At 52.8% G+C, this 15,814-nt stretch overlaps 6 protein-coding genes across 6 annotated transcripts; 3 read left to right on the top strand and 3 right to left on the bottom strand.

Moving 5' to 3' along the window:
• The first annotated feature begins 71 nt into the window (after positions 1-71).
• Positions 72-1,064, top strand: BO95DRAFT_439788 (uncharacterized protein). Its single transcript, XM_025585801.1, has 2 exons — positions 72-891; positions 981-1,064. The coding sequence occupies exons 1-2, from the start codon at positions 492-494 to the stop codon at positions 1,007-1,009; spliced, it is 429 nt and encodes a 142-aa protein (XP_025445593.1). The 5' UTR covers positions 72-491; the 3' UTR covers positions 1,010-1,064.
• Positions 1,065-1,543: 479 nt separating this feature from the next.
• BO95DRAFT_355450 (TFIIB-type zinc finger domain-containing protein) lies at positions 1,544-3,636 on the bottom strand (the record flags this gene model as incomplete). The annotated part of the gene is made up of 8 exons (XM_025582251.1): positions 1,544-1,962; positions 2,019-2,405; positions 2,459-2,597; positions 2,655-2,760; positions 2,822-3,066; positions 3,154-3,263; positions 3,329-3,419; positions 3,532-3,636. 8 exons carry the CDS (start codon positions 3,634-3,636, stop codon positions 1,544-1,546), a joined length of 1,602 nt encoding a protein of 533 aa, XP_025445592.1.
• A 304-nt stretch (positions 3,637-3,940) lies between these two features.
• On the bottom strand, positions 3,941-5,173 carry BO95DRAFT_439785 (Eukaryotic translation initiation factor eIF-5A). Its single transcript, XM_025585800.1, has 4 exons — positions 5,080-5,173; positions 4,555-4,821; positions 4,371-4,503; positions 3,941-4,311 (listed from the first exon to the last, which is right to left on the bottom strand). Exons 1-4 carry the CDS (start codon positions 5,089-5,091, stop codon positions 4,241-4,243), a joined length of 483 nt encoding a protein of 160 aa, XP_025445591.1. The 5' UTR covers positions 5,092-5,173; the 3' UTR covers positions 3,941-4,240.
• A 237-nt stretch (positions 5,174-5,410) lies between these two features.
• BO95DRAFT_471303 (putative GARP complex subunit (Sac2)) lies at positions 5,411-10,139 on the top strand. Its single transcript, XM_025589582.1, has 8 exons — positions 5,411-6,519; positions 6,573-6,867; positions 6,916-7,700; positions 7,751-7,786; positions 8,184-8,188; positions 8,654-8,687; positions 8,749-8,874; positions 9,037-10,139. Exons 1-8 carry the CDS (start codon positions 5,650-5,652, stop codon positions 10,024-10,026), a joined length of 3,141 nt encoding a protein of 1,046 aa, XP_025445590.1. The 5' UTR covers positions 5,411-5,649; the 3' UTR covers positions 10,027-10,139.
• Positions 10,140-10,768: 629 nt separating this feature from the next.
• BO95DRAFT_479707 (uncharacterized protein) lies at positions 10,769-12,013 on the top strand. The gene has a single exon (XM_025590121.1). It carries the CDS (start codon positions 11,069-11,071, stop codon positions 11,903-11,905), a length of 837 nt encoding a protein of 278 aa, XP_025445589.1. The 5' UTR covers positions 10,769-11,068; the 3' UTR covers positions 11,906-12,013.
• A 181-nt stretch (positions 12,014-12,194) lies between these two features.
• On the bottom strand, positions 12,195-15,070 carry BO95DRAFT_355390 (FTFMHR domain-containing protein; the record flags this gene model as incomplete). Its single annotated transcript, XM_025582247.1, has 7 exons — positions 12,195-13,236; positions 13,283-13,407; positions 13,463-13,513; positions 13,560-13,682; positions 13,738-14,821; positions 14,887-14,941; positions 14,995-15,070. The coding sequence occupies 7 exons, from the start codon at positions 15,068-15,070 to the stop codon at positions 12,195-12,197; spliced, it is 2,556 nt and encodes an 851-aa protein (XP_025445588.1).
• Between the last annotated feature and the right edge of the window lie 744 nt (positions 15,071-15,814).

Below are 15,814 nucleotides of genomic sequence, written 5' to 3'. Positions count from 1 at the left end.
AAAGGTAGCCGCTGGGAGGTCGATCCTGAAGGGAATGGGTGGGAACGTACGTAGCACTTGCGGCAGATGGACTTCTCGCAGTTGTACTTGGAGGCGAGGGCCTTGAGGGAGGGCTCGATGATACCACCACGGAGACGGAGGACGAGGTGAAGGGTGGACTCCTATTTGACGAGCATTGCGTTAGCCAACGGAATTCCCTCCCTGATCGCACATGCTGGTCGGATCGTTCGCGGTTCGCAGCGCTGGGTGAGGTTTCCGAGGGTGATAATCTTCCAAGGATAATGGAATGTAAAGATGCACGCGGTCCCGAAGGACTTGAGACAAGCAAACGCCCCATCATCAACCAGACAGGATATTCGTCACCAAAGATTGACGCAAGGCGACCGTAGCTTTCCATATCGAATACCCCAGAACACCTTTCCAACCCAATAACCCCGAGACCCCAGGCGCAGCGAACATTAAACGTCTGAACCGATGTGCGAAAAAGAATCATGTTTCGGAGGAAGAGTCGCTCATACCTTCTGGATGTTGTAGTCGCTCAGGGTGCGGCCATCCTCGAGCTGCTTACCAGCGAAGATGAGACGCTGCTGATCCGGGGGGATACCCTCCTTATCCTGGATCTTGGTCTTGACGTTGTCGATGGTGTCGCTCGACTCGACGTCGAGGGTAATGGTCTTACCCGTGAGGGTCTTGACGAAACTATGGAATTCGAAAAGAACCACTGGTCAGCGAATTGTTCTCTTCCCCTCCTGGAATTCCCTCCACCATGTCATTTTCCAAAGGTGTTCCCGGTTTCTTCTCCTTTTTTCGAGATCGAATGGCGTTGTATGGCATTGGGAAGTATTCGTGACGGCTTCAAGACTTTTGCTCTGGGGAAGACCTACATCTGCACTGTACGAGCGCGGAAAAAACGGCATGTTAGTTTTGCGATTTCCCAGACTTGAATATATCCCTCTTCATCATGGTAGTGCTATACGTACTGGCTGCGGTTTTCGTTGTTGCTGGCTGACGATCTCGCTGAATGGGTCGGTCGGAAGAGGCGATGTCAATTTCACCATTTCTCGCTTAGCAAGAGGTGGACGGGCTCCGCACGTGATCAGGGTTTAGGGCAGTCCGTTCCGCTCGGGGCGCCCCTCCGCATGTCTCCATAGTCCATAGTCTGCCATACAATACGGTACCGATCCATCATCCATACATCATCGAACGGAGCTCTCTGGTTTCTTTATTTGGCACACGCGTAGTTGCACCAGGCTTTCAGTTTATCAAGTTTGCGGGTATGCAGTTTAGACCATTGCATCCTGGTTGGTCGATATTCCTCAATACTGCAGCCGTCCACGGTCATGCCCACTACTCCTCAGTTCTTTTGACCTCGTGATTGAGACCGTATTCTCTCCATTGATATGAGCCTTGGCTCTCTGGGAACTTCATGGACAGGCCGAGGCTCTCACACTGCGTTCTATATTCATCCCCGCCAAAGATGCACAGTCCACGCAGCTGCATTCTCACTTGTAGATGTACATCTCGTCATTCTCATTCTCCAGTCTCAGACATCTTGATCATCCATTTCGCTAGTTTCTCTGGAGGAGTCCGCGTCCAACGTATCCTTGATCGCTTCAACCCGTCGGTGCTCTTCCAGCCATCTGGTTATCTTATGTTCCGCCTGCGACACCGCCCTGACAAGAGTGGAGAGCGAGATTCCAGCTACTTTGGCAGTAGTCTCGAAGAAGGGCCTTGCCGTATCAGGAAGATCGGCCTCCGTTCGGTAGCGCGCGTAGGCGGAGCCTGGTCGGGGTGTATCAATACTCTCCCCAGTGATGACCTTGGTAGATTTCAGTTGACTCGTAGAGGTTCGCAGCATCGAAAGCAGAGCCTCCGCATCATTCCCCTCTACGGAAGCGCTGGCTGTCTGACTCTCACTTGCATTGACACTGACTGGGAAGAAGCTGGCCAATGGATTTTGTGCTAGGTCGAAGTCAGTCTAGACGCCCTAAAGAAAAGCAGTTTAGGGATTGTATTACCTTTGCTGTGGTCGAGCCAGGAGCTCTCGTACCAATCCATATACTCATCTATCTGGGACGGGGTCATGCTCATTATGTCTTTTTCGGTCACTGAGATCTCATTCCCCTTGCCCAGCATACCGTCAGAGGTCCTCCCACGGTCAAAAATCCGTTGGTTCTGTGCCCAAAGCATCCAGTCGATGACCTGAACAGAAGGTTCCTTCGAAGAAAGAGGGTATCTGTTGTAGTCGTCGAAAGGGAATAGAAGCTTGGTAGAAATGACAATCAGGACAACCACTTGTACTTCCGGCAATTGAAGTGGTCTTCTCCTGCCACTTGTACCCGTGGGGTATGCGAAAGAGAACCCCAGCAGGTGCTGTAGCCTTTTGACGGCGGGATAGATGTCGACTAGACACATATGGTTAGGATGCAATGTAACATGCTAGCAAGGTCCCACTCACTCGGCAGCGCAAGCCTCCTAATGTATCTATACAGCAAGAAGGGCCAGTTCAAAGGCGGAAATTGCATGTCGAATCGATGGTGATAGTACGAAAGGAGATCTGCCACGGCTCCATGAAGATGCTCGGCCTGAATCAATTTCTATCTCACGATTAGGACATAAAAAACGCTCCGTTCGTGATGACAGCCAGGACTTACCGTAGTTTCAAGAATGGCGATAAATTGCGGAGGGAGTCGATCGCGCATCTCGCGGGGAATATCTTTGATGATTCTGATAAAGGGCATCTCTCCCCGTATAGCCATCCTATATCGAGCTCAGGTCAGTGTATGAACGATAACGAAACGAGCTGTCAGGGTGGAAATACCCATGGAAATCCTCAATGCTCACAGGAAGCCTCATTAGCAGCGCGGCAATATAGCATAGGGCCACACTATCGATAAGTCGAGGCCATTTCGTCTGCGTGGTACCGAGCTTCGCCTCTGGAGGTTCATCAAAGCTGGAAGCAGGCTGAGAGCTGAAGAATCGCGGTTCATCATCCAGCTCTGACAGTTCATTGATCTGGTCCGCGAAGGTATCCAGATGGAGCGCCCAAAGGTCTCGAATCACATTCTATGTGTTGGCCCGGTTAGTCGCATACAGACGGTGAACACGGGTATTTCCGGATTGGGAAAGGAAAAGCGTGCACTGCAGGCATACCTCAAACTCTGGCGGAAAGCCGCGGCTCTGGACCAAGGTGTAAGATTGTTTCCAGAGAATCAGTTGATAGACTTGCAGAAATAGACGAGATGCCTGACGACCCCGGTAAGCTGCCTGATGTTAGTGATGCATGACTTGAGGTCCACCGTCGCCGCGGGCGTCTGTGAATGCTTACTCCTTTGGGCCTTTTCGACCGCCGCTTTCTTTATGCGACTCGTTCGACCTTGAGTACCAAAATCATCTGCATCCGCTTCCACTTGCCGCCCCTACAGGCATAATAACGTCAGTTGTCTAGAGGATGATGGCGTGGTGGTCTGATCGGCAACAGCAGCGCGCCTAAAGGTGGGGTTGTGAGAGCAAGTCATGATCATCTCATACCTCTTGCTGGTGACCCCGCCTACAAAACCAGAGGCCATTGTCAAGGTAATACCGCGTTTCACGGCACCCTTCCTGTCCACAGACCCCTCGTGTGATGTACTCCATCCAGGGCAGTAATCTTCATTCTTGTGGTCGCAGAGTAGATGAAGAAGTGAGGACCTGAGTCCCTAAGGTATGGACGGGTCAATGTCGAATGGTAAGATGGATTTCCCGTACTGATCAAAAAATTTTCCCCCTGTCGCAACCATACAATGTACATCAACCCGTGACATAGCCAGTATCCACAACACTTTACAACCTTTTAAGATTGGCAATTTACGGCCATGTTCTTTCGCCGAGGCCTGGTCAAACCAAAGATTATGATTGCAAATCACTCCAAAGTGATTACAGACGTGATTAAGAAGACATGTATATGCTACAACTACAGCGCGAAACCTGGTTGGAACAATAATAGGTTTTTTATTCGTAAAACTATCGTGACGGTGCTGATTTCAAGAGCTGTTCCTCTGACAGAGCACGATTTATGCTGCCAAGTGAACGTGACTAGCGCCACTGGCTCACATACCCAAGTTTATATTGAAGCAGATTATGTCGTAACGTGACCATGTGTCTTGTCCGACCTGACACATGGGCGAAGACAGCAAGGCCATTTTGGAGCACAGAAAAGCTGACAGGGCAGTCACAAGATCCGTGAACACGATTAAGGCGTTTATTTGCCCTGGGGAGCCTCCTTGACATCCATGCAGCACTGCTCACCCATGGAGGTGAGGACAGTGACGTCTGTAGGGTATGGTTAGATGCGGAATTGAGAATGGTCACATAATAGGATTTCCACTTACTGCAGTCCTTCTCCTCCTCTCTGAACATGCGCTCGATCTTGTCACCAATCTCACCCTCAGGGAGCTTGACATCATCCTTGGTGCTTCCATCCTCATCCATCAGGGAAAGGAAGCCGTCGTCAGTGACGTCGAGCTGTGGAAGTGTTAGCAACTGTAATGTTCCGTATCACGTTGGATCACTCACGAGCTGGTATTCCTTGCGGTAGACGTTGGGGACGTCCATGTTGTGGGTGGAGGGAGACAGATCCTCGTACTTCTTGCCGGTGAAGATGTCAAGGGCGACAAGGTGGACCTTGGCGTGACCGTGCTTGCCAGTCTTGGAGGTGGACATGTCGACGATCTTGCAGGGGCGACCCTTGATGACAACGTGACCGTTCTTGCGCAGAGCAGAGCACTGCATGGGGTAGGTGGTCGAGGCGCCGGCATCGGCGGACTCGAAGGTCTCGTGGTGCTGTAGGATGGCGGTCAGTCAATAATAGATCAATGATAGGCATGATGGCGACCATGTATAATGAAGAGACGGAAGATATTATGCATTGCCTGCAGGAACAAATGGACATATAGGTGGGGGTGGGAAAGGGGTGCACGATGCAAGCAAGGCTTCCAGAAGCCCAGGAGCCCAGAAGCCCAGCAGTTGCAGTGATGCAACAATGGAAGATGCCGGATTGGGTGTCGGCAATCAGAGCATAGTAATGCTGGCATAACGTACCTCGTCAGACATGGTGATGGATTTGAAGGTAAATGCAAGGAAAACCTGAAGAGAGAGAGTGGAAGGAAAAAGGACGCTGAGGAGTGAGGAGGAGGAGAAGGAGAGAAAAATGGATGGAAGGCAGAGAGAGGGGGAACAGGCGAAAAGAAATCGACAAATGGACTGCGAAAAAAAGGCACTTGTTGTGGCGGGGTTTTGTGGTCGCTAGTCTGCTTTGGGGCTAGAGTCGGAGAAACCACATCCGTGGTTGCTGTGGGTCACCGTAGCATCTCGCCCTGGGCTTATCTTAAGCTAAGTTGTGCTGGTCTCCGTATACTTCCCCGGTGCTGTGCTGTGTGCTGTGCTTGCAAACTACCCACCACTTCGGACTTTGATTTCTCTTCTTCTCTCCTTCTCACCAGGTGCTGGGTAGCACTCATTCTTTTCTCTCACGTCTTCGTCAAGTCAGTTCTACCTCTTGGGGAACCTTCCCACCTTTGATCCACCTTTCCCTCTCTCCCCTCCCCCCCCCTCGATGAGGTCCGGGAAGCTGTCCGGTATCCGCACCCTTCTCCGTGCCGGCCTTCTACGATGTGGCTAGACCGCATTGCTGGCCATTCGACTCCCTCGGGCCCCCAGGTTGACAGTCGCAGCAATTCCCCCCTTCCTCCCCGAAGAACATCCTCTCGCTTATCGCCTAACATACAAAACAACCGTCCCGGGTCCAGTCGACAAACTTCCTCCTTATCCGTCCTCCTGACTCCTAGTGATTCGACCACCTCCCTTCCCGCAACCGCACGTGGTGACAGATCGCCGCTGAGACAAATCGCTGCAAGATCCCGCCCATCCGATGTTGCTGACCCGCTCGATGTTCTGAATGGCATTCTTGGGAAGCAGGATGCCAACCGGGACTCGTCTCTGGATGTTGTCCCCGACTCGAAGCCTTCGGAACTTGTGGAGGACGTTGACTTCCAAGGGCTGAGCTTGGAGGATTTTGTCTCCAAGAAGGATGAACCCAGACGAATTATCAGTACTGATGTCGGTGCTCAGACCGTTCAGCAGTTCGAAAGAGAACAGAACAAGTTTCAGGATCTACATTCGGCTATCACCAGTTGTGACGAAGTCTCGAGCTCGATGGAGACATATTTGAACGATTTCCAGAATGAACTCGGGACTGTTTCGGCAGAGATAGAGACTCTGCAGTCTCGCTCAATCCAACTGACTGCAATGTTGGAAAACCGACGCAATGTTGAACAGCTCCTTGGGCCTGCTGTGGAAGAGATCAGTATCTCTCCCAAAACAGTGAAGTTGATTGCAGAGGGACCGATCGATGAGAATTGGGTCAAAGCGCTCAATGAGATGGAAAGTCGGTCGGCAAGCATTGAGGCCAAAGTCTCGGGCCCGAACAGCACCAAATCCGTCGAGGACGTGCGGCCGCTTCTCACGGACATCAAGAACAAGGTCAGTGTTGCCCTTGTGCATGTGTTATACGCTGAGGTTGACCTTTCCCATAGGCAGTGGAAAGAATTAGGGACTATTTGGTGTCTCAAATCAGAGCGCTACGGTCCCCCAACATCAATGCTCAGATCCTCCAACAGCAGCGGCTGGTGAAATTCAAAGATCTATACAGCTATATCTCCAGGGCCCACCCAGCACTTACGGGGCAAATTACGCAAGCTTATATCAACACTATGCGATGGTACTATTTTTCGCACTTCACGCGGTATCGTCAAGCGCTCGAGTCAATCAAGATTTACCCCAGTGACCGGAACGAGGTTCTGGGAGGAGACCCGTCAGCTCACAAAACAGGTAAGCCGAATGAGAAATCGTGTGATAATATATCACTGACAATCGTAGCCTCTGCAGTTGCCGGCAGTCGCGCAGGGTCTGCGGCGCACGACCCGTTTTCCCTAGGAAGGAGGGTAGATATTCTGCGGACTGGTGCTCAGATTGCCATTTCTTCTTATCTAGCAGAGGAAGATAACTCCTTCCATGGCCTTGAAGTGCCATTCCGCAATTTCAATCTTGCCGTTGTGGATAATGTGTCTGCCGAATATTCGTTCATGACCGAGATGTTCTCGACATTGACCTTCCAACAAATTTCGCGCAAGGCGGTCGAGATTTTCGAACCAGTCTTTGGTCTGGGGCAAGCCCTGACAAAGCAGCTGATCGAACACACGACGGACGCGTTAGGGGTCTTGATCTGCGTTCGATTGAATCAACACGCCGCTTTTGAGCTGCAGCGTCGCAAGGTCCCCGTTGCCGACTCTTACATCAACGGAGTGAACATGCAGTTATGGCCACGATTCCAGGTCATCATGGACACCCAGTGCGAATCATTGAAACGAGTGGCCGCGAATACGGGTCGTAGTGCGGTATCCGCTCTGTCCTTGGCCGGAGGCGACGACCTGAACAAATCGTCGGCGCCTCATTTCCTCACGCAGCGGTTTGGCCAGCTATTGCATGGGATACTGGTTCTCAGCAGTGATGCAGGAGATGATGAGCCCGTTGCCAACAGCTTGAAGCGCTTGACAGCTGAGTTTGACAATCTTCTGACGAAGCTTAGCCGTATTGGCGGTGATGCGAAGAGACGGGAGAGATTCCTTTACAACAATTACTCGCTTGTTCTGGCTATAATTAGTGTAAGGAACCTTCATTTCTTCGAGGGGTGACTACGCTGACCGAGGAATAGGATACCCAAGGTAAATTAGCGGTTGAGCAGAAACAGGTATGTCATCCTCAATCAACGGTAGTTCCGAGCTCCTACTGACTTCAGCCAGCATTTGGACGAGATGCTGAAGAACGTGGGGAAGCGGTCTTGATAAGAAACCGATCGTATCCTTTGTTGCATTTATCTTATTTTCTGGTGTGCATCGATTGGTCCTACATATGTATAATTTTAAGCGTGTCATAGACTCTAGTAGATACTGCTACTATTTACCGTACCATAAAACCATTTGCATTTCAATTGTTCTAGTCATGCCTGAGGCCAGGCCGGGGAGGCCGCGGGCCAGTAGGATACCTTCCTATTTCGGAGCCACTGACTCCGAGAAGGGCCTTCACACTGCAGCGGGCCTGGAGTGCTACCTAACCTACCTGGCATTGTCATGAACAATTGAAAGCAGTCTGCGTTAGTCCTTGAGTCAATGGCATGCAGCTGCATCTTCATTCAGCCTAAGCTTCTCTTTCATTATACCCCAAGATTCAAGATCAATTGTTTCCTCCGCCCTGTATTTTCTGGCACCCCCCCAGCCCAGCCACATCCTTATCTACTTATCGCTGCGGCGGGCTGCTGCAGCTGGAGCCCGAGTGGGTTATCAGATGCCTAAATCGGACCCCGGGGCCGACCCGTCGGGGCAACTCATCCCGGCGCGACCGCCGCGCTATCAACCAAAACCTACCTACTTACACAGTACTCTCAAGTCAATTGTATCCTCCGTATCCTACTCAATCCTTACTTCAGATGCTTTGACTTCACAGCCTCCTCATCGTTCCAGCGCAGTTGCTAACAATCTGCCATGGCCACGAGAAGCACTCCCCGGTTCTTTGCCAGAAGCCTCCCCCTCCCTCTCGTTCGCCGGCGCGGCTTCTCCAGCACGGCCGCTGCCCGAGCCGACGTCACTCATGCGGTAAGTCAAAACAGAGGATTTTTTTGTAGACTGGAAGGCTTATACATGTCTTCTTCGAAAGGTCATAGGCGGCGGAGTAGTTGGACTCGCCGTGGCGCGCGAATTAGCCGGTTGCGAGGGGACGTCGACGATCTTGCTGGAGCGGCATGATGCGCCTGGGACGGAGACGAGTAGTCGGAATTCCGAGGTGAGAGATTCAAACACTGATGCATATCTGGGTCCTTTGCGGCTCGAAATTGGTTATGCGTACTGGCGCGTTGTATACTTTGGAGGGAAGGAACAATTGAAGGGGGGTTTGGGCTTGGGGTTTTTGGGCATAGTGATATTCCGCTGAGCTAACAAGGACTAGGTCATCCATGCAGGGCTATACTACGGCAGCGACACGCTCAAGGCTCGACTGTGTATCCAGGGCAAGGAGATGCTCTACGACCTGCTGCAACGGCAGGGGCTCCCGTACCGCAACACGGGGAAATGGCTGGTGGCGCAGGACGCGGTGGAACGGGACTCGTTGGAGCGGATGCACGAGCACGCGCAGCGGATCGGGGTGCCCACGCGGTTTCTGAGCCAGCAGGAGCAGGAGCGCCGGGAGCCCGAGGTGCGGGCGCTGGCGGGTGTGCTTGAGAGCCCGACGACGGGCATCTTCGACAGCCACAGCCTGATCACGTACCTGCAGGGGGACCTGGAGCACCGCGGCGGCGACTGCGCGTTCCTGACGCGGGTGACGGGGCTGCGGCACCTGGGCCCCGGGCAGGGCTACGAGATCACGGCGGTGTCGGCCGACGGGGCGGAGACGGCCATCACGGCGGAGACGGTGGTGAACAGCGCCGGGCTCGGCGCGTGCGCGGTCAGCAACATGCTGCTGCCCGCTGAGCGCCACCGCACGATGCACTACGCCAAGGGCACCTACCTCTCGTACGCAGCCTCGTTCCCCAAGACCTCCGTGCTGGTGTACCCCGCCGTGACGAAGGCGCAGGCCGGCCTGGGCATCCATCTGACGCTCGACATGGGCGGCCAGATCCGGTTCGGCCCCGACTCCGAGTGGGTGGATAGTCCGGAGGACCTGGCGCCCAACCCAGCCCGGCTCGAGCCGGCGCTGCCTCTGATCAAGAAGTATCTGCCGAACGTGGATGTCAACGCGATCAGCGTGTCTTACTGTGGAATCCGGCCCAAGTTGAGTAAGACCAGCGGTTCCTCCTTCGGCTCATCGAAGGTCTGGCAGGACTTTGAGATTCGCGAAGAGGAGGGATTCCCAGGTTTTATCAATCTGTTGGGCATTGAGAGCCCTGGATTGACCAGCAGTTTGGCCATTGGTAAGATGGTGAAGGCGATGCTCTACTAAAGCAATCAAGTCCATGTATATAATGCAAAGAAAGCAGTTGTAGATACATAAACCAAGTCATACAGCAAGCGATGGAAGAACAAGCGGGCTAGTTTGATGAAGGAATTGGCAGCCAGGTCTCAGCCATACAGATTGCTTATTCCTTATTCCTTATTCATTATCTACCACAGTACACAGTACTCGATAAGGTATATTCTGGAAGACCCAAACCAACCCTCAAATCGGGTCTCCTGTCAAAGAGCGGCATTCCCTCCCCACCACAACCTTATTCAGCAAGCTCAAGTGGGTTCGCCATCGCAGCGGACGTGACGTCAAGACTTTCGGGGGGGTGGACACAACTGGCAAAGACGTCTGTCAGGTTATGCCATTGCAACAATCACCGCATCAAAAAGGGGGCTCGTTTGACAAACAAACCACTAGTTACACTTCTATTCTAAGACATTAATTGAGAACGTATACTGTACATCTCCGCATAGGTCCGATATATACGGGGGTTCATGTAAGGAGTCACATCCATGTTACGTACTGTGCTTCGTATCCAAGTGAAAGCTGAGACAATGGATCCCTTCCTGAATCGGCAGGGTGGGTTTGCCACAGTGCAGTCCAGACCAGACCCTTGCTGGTTGACGCGTTGTGCAGTGCAGTTGGAGACCCTGCAGTGGCTGATCCACCAGACCCTTTCCTTTCCTTTTCCTCTGTACTTTAGTAGTAGGAGGTGGAGAAGGAGGGAGGGAGGGAGGGAGGTAGTCAATCGATTCTTTGTTTCCCAGCTTCTTCCTGCTCTGCACATATACCTTTTTTTTTTCCAATTCTTGAAGAGTACATACTCCATCTTTGGTATACGTATACTCCCCGTCACTTACATTCACTGGTATACCTTACTATACTATACTACACTATCCTACATCCCACAAACGCATAACCACCTCCTCCCTCGATAACACACACACACACACCTCATCCTCCGCGAAACCACCAACCTCCCAACAACCAACCGATATCCAACATCACACAACCTCAGCCAGCCAGCTATAACCCCAACATGCCTCCCCAACTCCAATCCCCTTCCAAACCCAACAACATCCACACCCCATCACGGACCCCCCAAACCACCTCCACCCTGCCCAACAAGATCCAAAAACCTACCCGCCGCGCCCGAAAACACCAACCAGCCCCCACCTCGGCGCGATGCTGGGACTGGCTCCTCCTCCCGGCCAGCAGCAACACGCATTTCGCCAAGAACCGCGCCTCGTTCGAGACGTACCGGCGGGCGCCGTGCAAGATCGCCAACCAGCGGGTGCTGGGCGTGGGGACGGTGCAGCTGCGGGTGCGGCGGGCGCCCAACGACCCGCGCACGACGACGCTCGTGCTGCGCGACGTGCTGCACATGCCGCACGCCCGGTGCAATGGGATCAGCGTGGCGAAGTTTACGGGGGATTTTTGCGATCATGATTGCGGTGTTGGTAGTGGTGGTAATGGGGGCTGGCGGAGGGGGAGTGGGAGGGGCAGTGTGGGAGGGCAGAGTGAGAGTGAGGAGGGGGAATGGGCAGGGGAGATCGAGGGCCCCCTGCCAGTGGTGGTCGGCGTGGAAGGGGAAGGCGAGGCGGAGCATTTGCAGGTGCGGCGCGCGAGCACCACCAGTACGATTAGCAGCTGCGGTGGTGGGGAGGAGGATCGAGGGGAGGGGTTGTGGTTTGCGGAAGGGAGACCTGAGAGGGGGTGCTCGAGGGTCGTGTTGGCCGGGGAGCATCATCATCATCATCATCAGTCGCTTGATGTTGGGGAATTGGCAAATGAGCAAATGCTGAAAGGACTCGTCGTCTCCAAGGAGGAGTTGGAGCTCTTGAATGAAAGGATCAGGAATCGGTCTTGGGTCTGAACATTCGGAAAAAGATTAAATAATTTCATTCGTATTTCTCATGGGATACTGTTTGGCGTCTGGCCTGTTTGTTATTGTACAGAAGTTTGGATCATAATTGCAACCACTTTTGAAGCAAAGTGACCATTTGTGCGCTCATGACACCAGTGGGGATTGTTCAGCCGGCTGATCAATGCCACTACATACCGGAGCGTCTTCGAGGCTAGACTTGTGACCGTGACCTGGGCCAGTCGATCCAAGCACGCATAGAATGAACGTCAATAACCCTTGCCAGTGGCCACTTGACGCTTCAATCTACGTCCATTAACACATCGCTCATGATGTGAAGCACATAAGAAAATTTGCGCACGCTCCATTTGCCAGCGTCTCTCAACAACCCGGCATAGTCCAGCAGAACGCGTCGTGCGGACTGATATCCGCCTTGAATGGGCATCCCTCGGAGGTACACCGTCCCCCCGTTGCGGATGAAGTTCACAGCCGGCTCATCGGACAGCGAAAAAGGTTGACTGCCGTGCGGGACCATGTAATTGGTAAGTCCCTCAGTACCCACCTTCTGCCAGTCGATGTCATCGAAAAGCTCGATCGCAGTGCCCCCTCCCTGCGGATCAGCGACATTCGGCACCATGAAAACATAGAGTCCCAGGACTAGCGCCGCGGAGAAGAGAGAAAAGACTGAGTGGAACATCATATGGTCGGAAGTCTTGCGGTTCGTCAACACCCTATAGATATGAGCCGCATGTAGACAGGCTCGTCTGGCAGCCGGTGTCTGCGACCACGCGGCAATGTCAGCCAAAGCTTTCCGGCCAGGAGCTGGACCTGATCGTCCTGCCGCTAGATCAAAGATCTGGGTGTCTGCCGACAGCGTCAAGCACATATTGTGCCACGTCACAGCCGCATTGGGATTCAATCGAGCAAGTAAGTCTCCATACTTGTCGGCGATCTGCAGCTGGAGGGGCGCGAGACACCTGGCACGAGGATCCATACTGTAAGTGTGGCACGGCGCGAAGGGGAACTGTGGTCTGTTCGAGAGAAGACGGTAGTAGGCTTCAGAGAGCCGCAACTGCACCAGTGATAGCACCGCGTGCATACAAAAGTCGTCGACCGGGCTCTCCAGTTCGGGAAGGCCCACGCTTTCTGACGGTGCCACAATCGTAGGCATTAGCATGCCTTTCCCGCTACATATCAACTGCATCCATCGCATGGCCGTGATGGCTCGGAAAAGTGCGTCGTCACATGGCAGTATTAACTGGACTGAATCGGGCACGACAATGGGACTCGTGGACATAAATGAAGAATACCAAGAGTCCAATAGCAGCAGACCGGTAATTAATCTAAACAATTAGCCGAGTCCACAAAAGAATGGTGCGATGTACCGACCTTTTCACAGACTCTACCTTGCTCCAGGCTTTCCACCTCGTCTCAACATCAGTAAAGGTGTCGAAAAGGTTCATGTCAAGCACTTGTCCTTCTGTGGCGGCGAAAAGACCATGCCGTTGCGCGATCTGCAAGGATATTAGCGCCGGGCTGCCAACATTTATCATGTCTTCCGGTACTTACCGATATGAGATTGACATAGAGCATCTGACATTTTTCGAGATGTTCCTTCTCCTGCGCACTGTCAGCAAGTCCTAGATACTTATTGGAAATGACATACCCCAGTCATAGCAGCCAGGTTGAGAAACAGAAAGCAGGCAGCAAAGGTAGAGACGGTGCACACCGAGTTCTCCACGCCCACCGAACACTTAGCGAGATCGGCCGTGAGGCGCTCAAGCATCAACTGTTGGGTTCGTCCATCAGCAAAGCACCAAGCGTGTGAAGTCCTGCTCACTCACCGAGAAGTTCCTGCAAACGAAATCCATTGTTCCTCTAGTCCCCAGTAAGACCATCCCAATGAGACACATAGCATACAGTACCGCAGGCTGCGTATCGCTTGCAGAAAAGGTAGGAACATGGATGAAAGGCACCAGTGGGTGGAATTCGCGGAAGTAAAGATCGAGCGCCATATCGAGTACCTCGGCTGGGGGAAAGTTGTGGTTCTTTGGAATGGAGCCCGAAGCCAAGGAAGGAAGCGTGTTGGTCCCAGGCAGCGCATGTAGCTGCGACTGTTCGGTCTGTCCAAAAGCAAGATAGAGGCGTTGCCTACACGCTTCGTCAAGCCCATACCTCGATCCCTGTGGTCCGACTGGGCCATCTGACGGGGGTGTTGCCGACAGGGTGAATATGTTGTTCATGTCACTGCTGGCTACATCTCGCCACAGACCGTTCATCAGGCGACCGGTGTTATTTGCTGGAGCGAGCCAATAGCGCTGTACGCGAGAGAATCGCTCATTCGGGATCAGGTTCCCCGATTTTGAGGTCTCACCATCGGTTGAGAATTTCTGTTGGTGCTGCTGAGGTGTTGACACGGAATCTCCACCTGGCAGGCTGCCAATTGGCTCTCCCATCATGTCCAGGGAACCATTGTGCGAAATCGAGTCTCCACGGGGCTCCAGCCAGAACTGCAGCAAGTCATTCTGCATTGGATCGAGTATGGTTCCTCTGAAGTATTGTTGGTCCGGGCCGGAGATGTGGTTCCATCCGAAGTATTGATGTTGTTGCTCATCAGGCATCATTTGATTGACCTCTGGTTCCGTGCGAGGTTGGTGGGTGGATACATTGGCCAAAAAGTCCAAAGACGATGATGGGATCCCCGGCGTTGCGGACAGCGACGTGCCTCGGTGCGACGGGAGAATCTGCATCTGTTGGAGATCGTTGGGGCTCATTCCCTGCATGCCCTGCTGGCTCGCATGCGAGATAACCGGTGTTCGATCATTATGCGGTATAGTGGCCGGCGAGGCAGCCTGAAGACTCTTTGGTTCGCTTGTCTCCTCCTTGCGGGGGTTCTTGTGGCCTTTCGCATGGCGACTCAGGACGTCACTGCAAGAGAGCCCCGGGGGGTCAGTGATCAGACCGCGCGCAACAATTTGGGGCACCAGACTCACCTCCGTGAGAACCGCTTCAAACAAACACTGCACTGGTAGGGCTTCTCTTTCGTGTCTAGTATATATGAGCATCAGTGTGAATTTAGCCCCACGGGGAGATTGCCATACGCGACCGTTCATGGCGCTTGAAATGCTCTGTTTTCTTGAATTGCCGATCGCAGATAGTACACTGCTTCATGACCATGATTCTGCTCGTCGGGGAGCCACTGAGGTGGGTATGTCAAAGAGACAGTCACACAGAAGAATGCATTGAGGTTGCACCATGCGGAAGGAGTATAGGTCGAGATCCAAGGGGGGGGAAAGATTCTTGCAACCAAAGTGTGAGGGGAAGAGGAAGATTGTCTGAAGAGCTTCGAAGATTAAGCCGTCGGGAAATGGGACAGGTTATCTCCGATCTGGTCAAGCGTGGTTTCCAGCTGAGTTTCTCGCCGATCCTAAAAACAGTGGGGCGAAACGAGTTCCGGAGTGAGTGAATTGTAGGTGTGCAATGGATATTGAGTACCTTAGTTAGAATCGCGATCCTATGGGATGGGGTAACAAGGGAAATGCCATCGTCATGACTTGAATTCATCAAATTGCGATTTTGGATTAAATTAAGCTCCCAAAGAGCCGGGCTCAGCTGGGCTGCAAAGAGTGGCCTCCCCATGGGGTTTAGTGCATGCGCCACCGTCCGCTAATTTACCTTATTATGTTCAAAGTAACCTCTAAACAGTCGATTAATGCATGTTCATTGGGCAGTATGCGATACGCATGTAGTTCAAAAGGCCATGGTTTGGTTTGGTAGCAGTCTTCGAGCCTTGAAGTTGATGCTGGTAGAACAATCATCACCAGCTCAACGAGCGTAATACTTGAGGTCGAGGGAGGAAGGGAAGAAAGCAATTATTCTATGTACATTATCAAGTATGAAGCATGCGGGGTAGCCCTCTGT

The sequence above is a fragment of the Aspergillus brunneoviolaceus genome (assembly GCF_003184695.1).
Source record: "Aspergillus brunneoviolaceus CBS 621.78 unplaced genomic scaffold BO95scaffold_11, whole genome shotgun sequence".
In the NCBI taxonomy this organism is placed as follows: Eukaryota; Fungi; Ascomycota; class Eurotiomycetes; order Eurotiales; family Aspergillaceae; genus Aspergillus; species Aspergillus brunneoviolaceus.
Note: the sequence above shows the minus strand (reverse complement) of the source record. Positions and strands in the feature narration are given on the sequence as shown.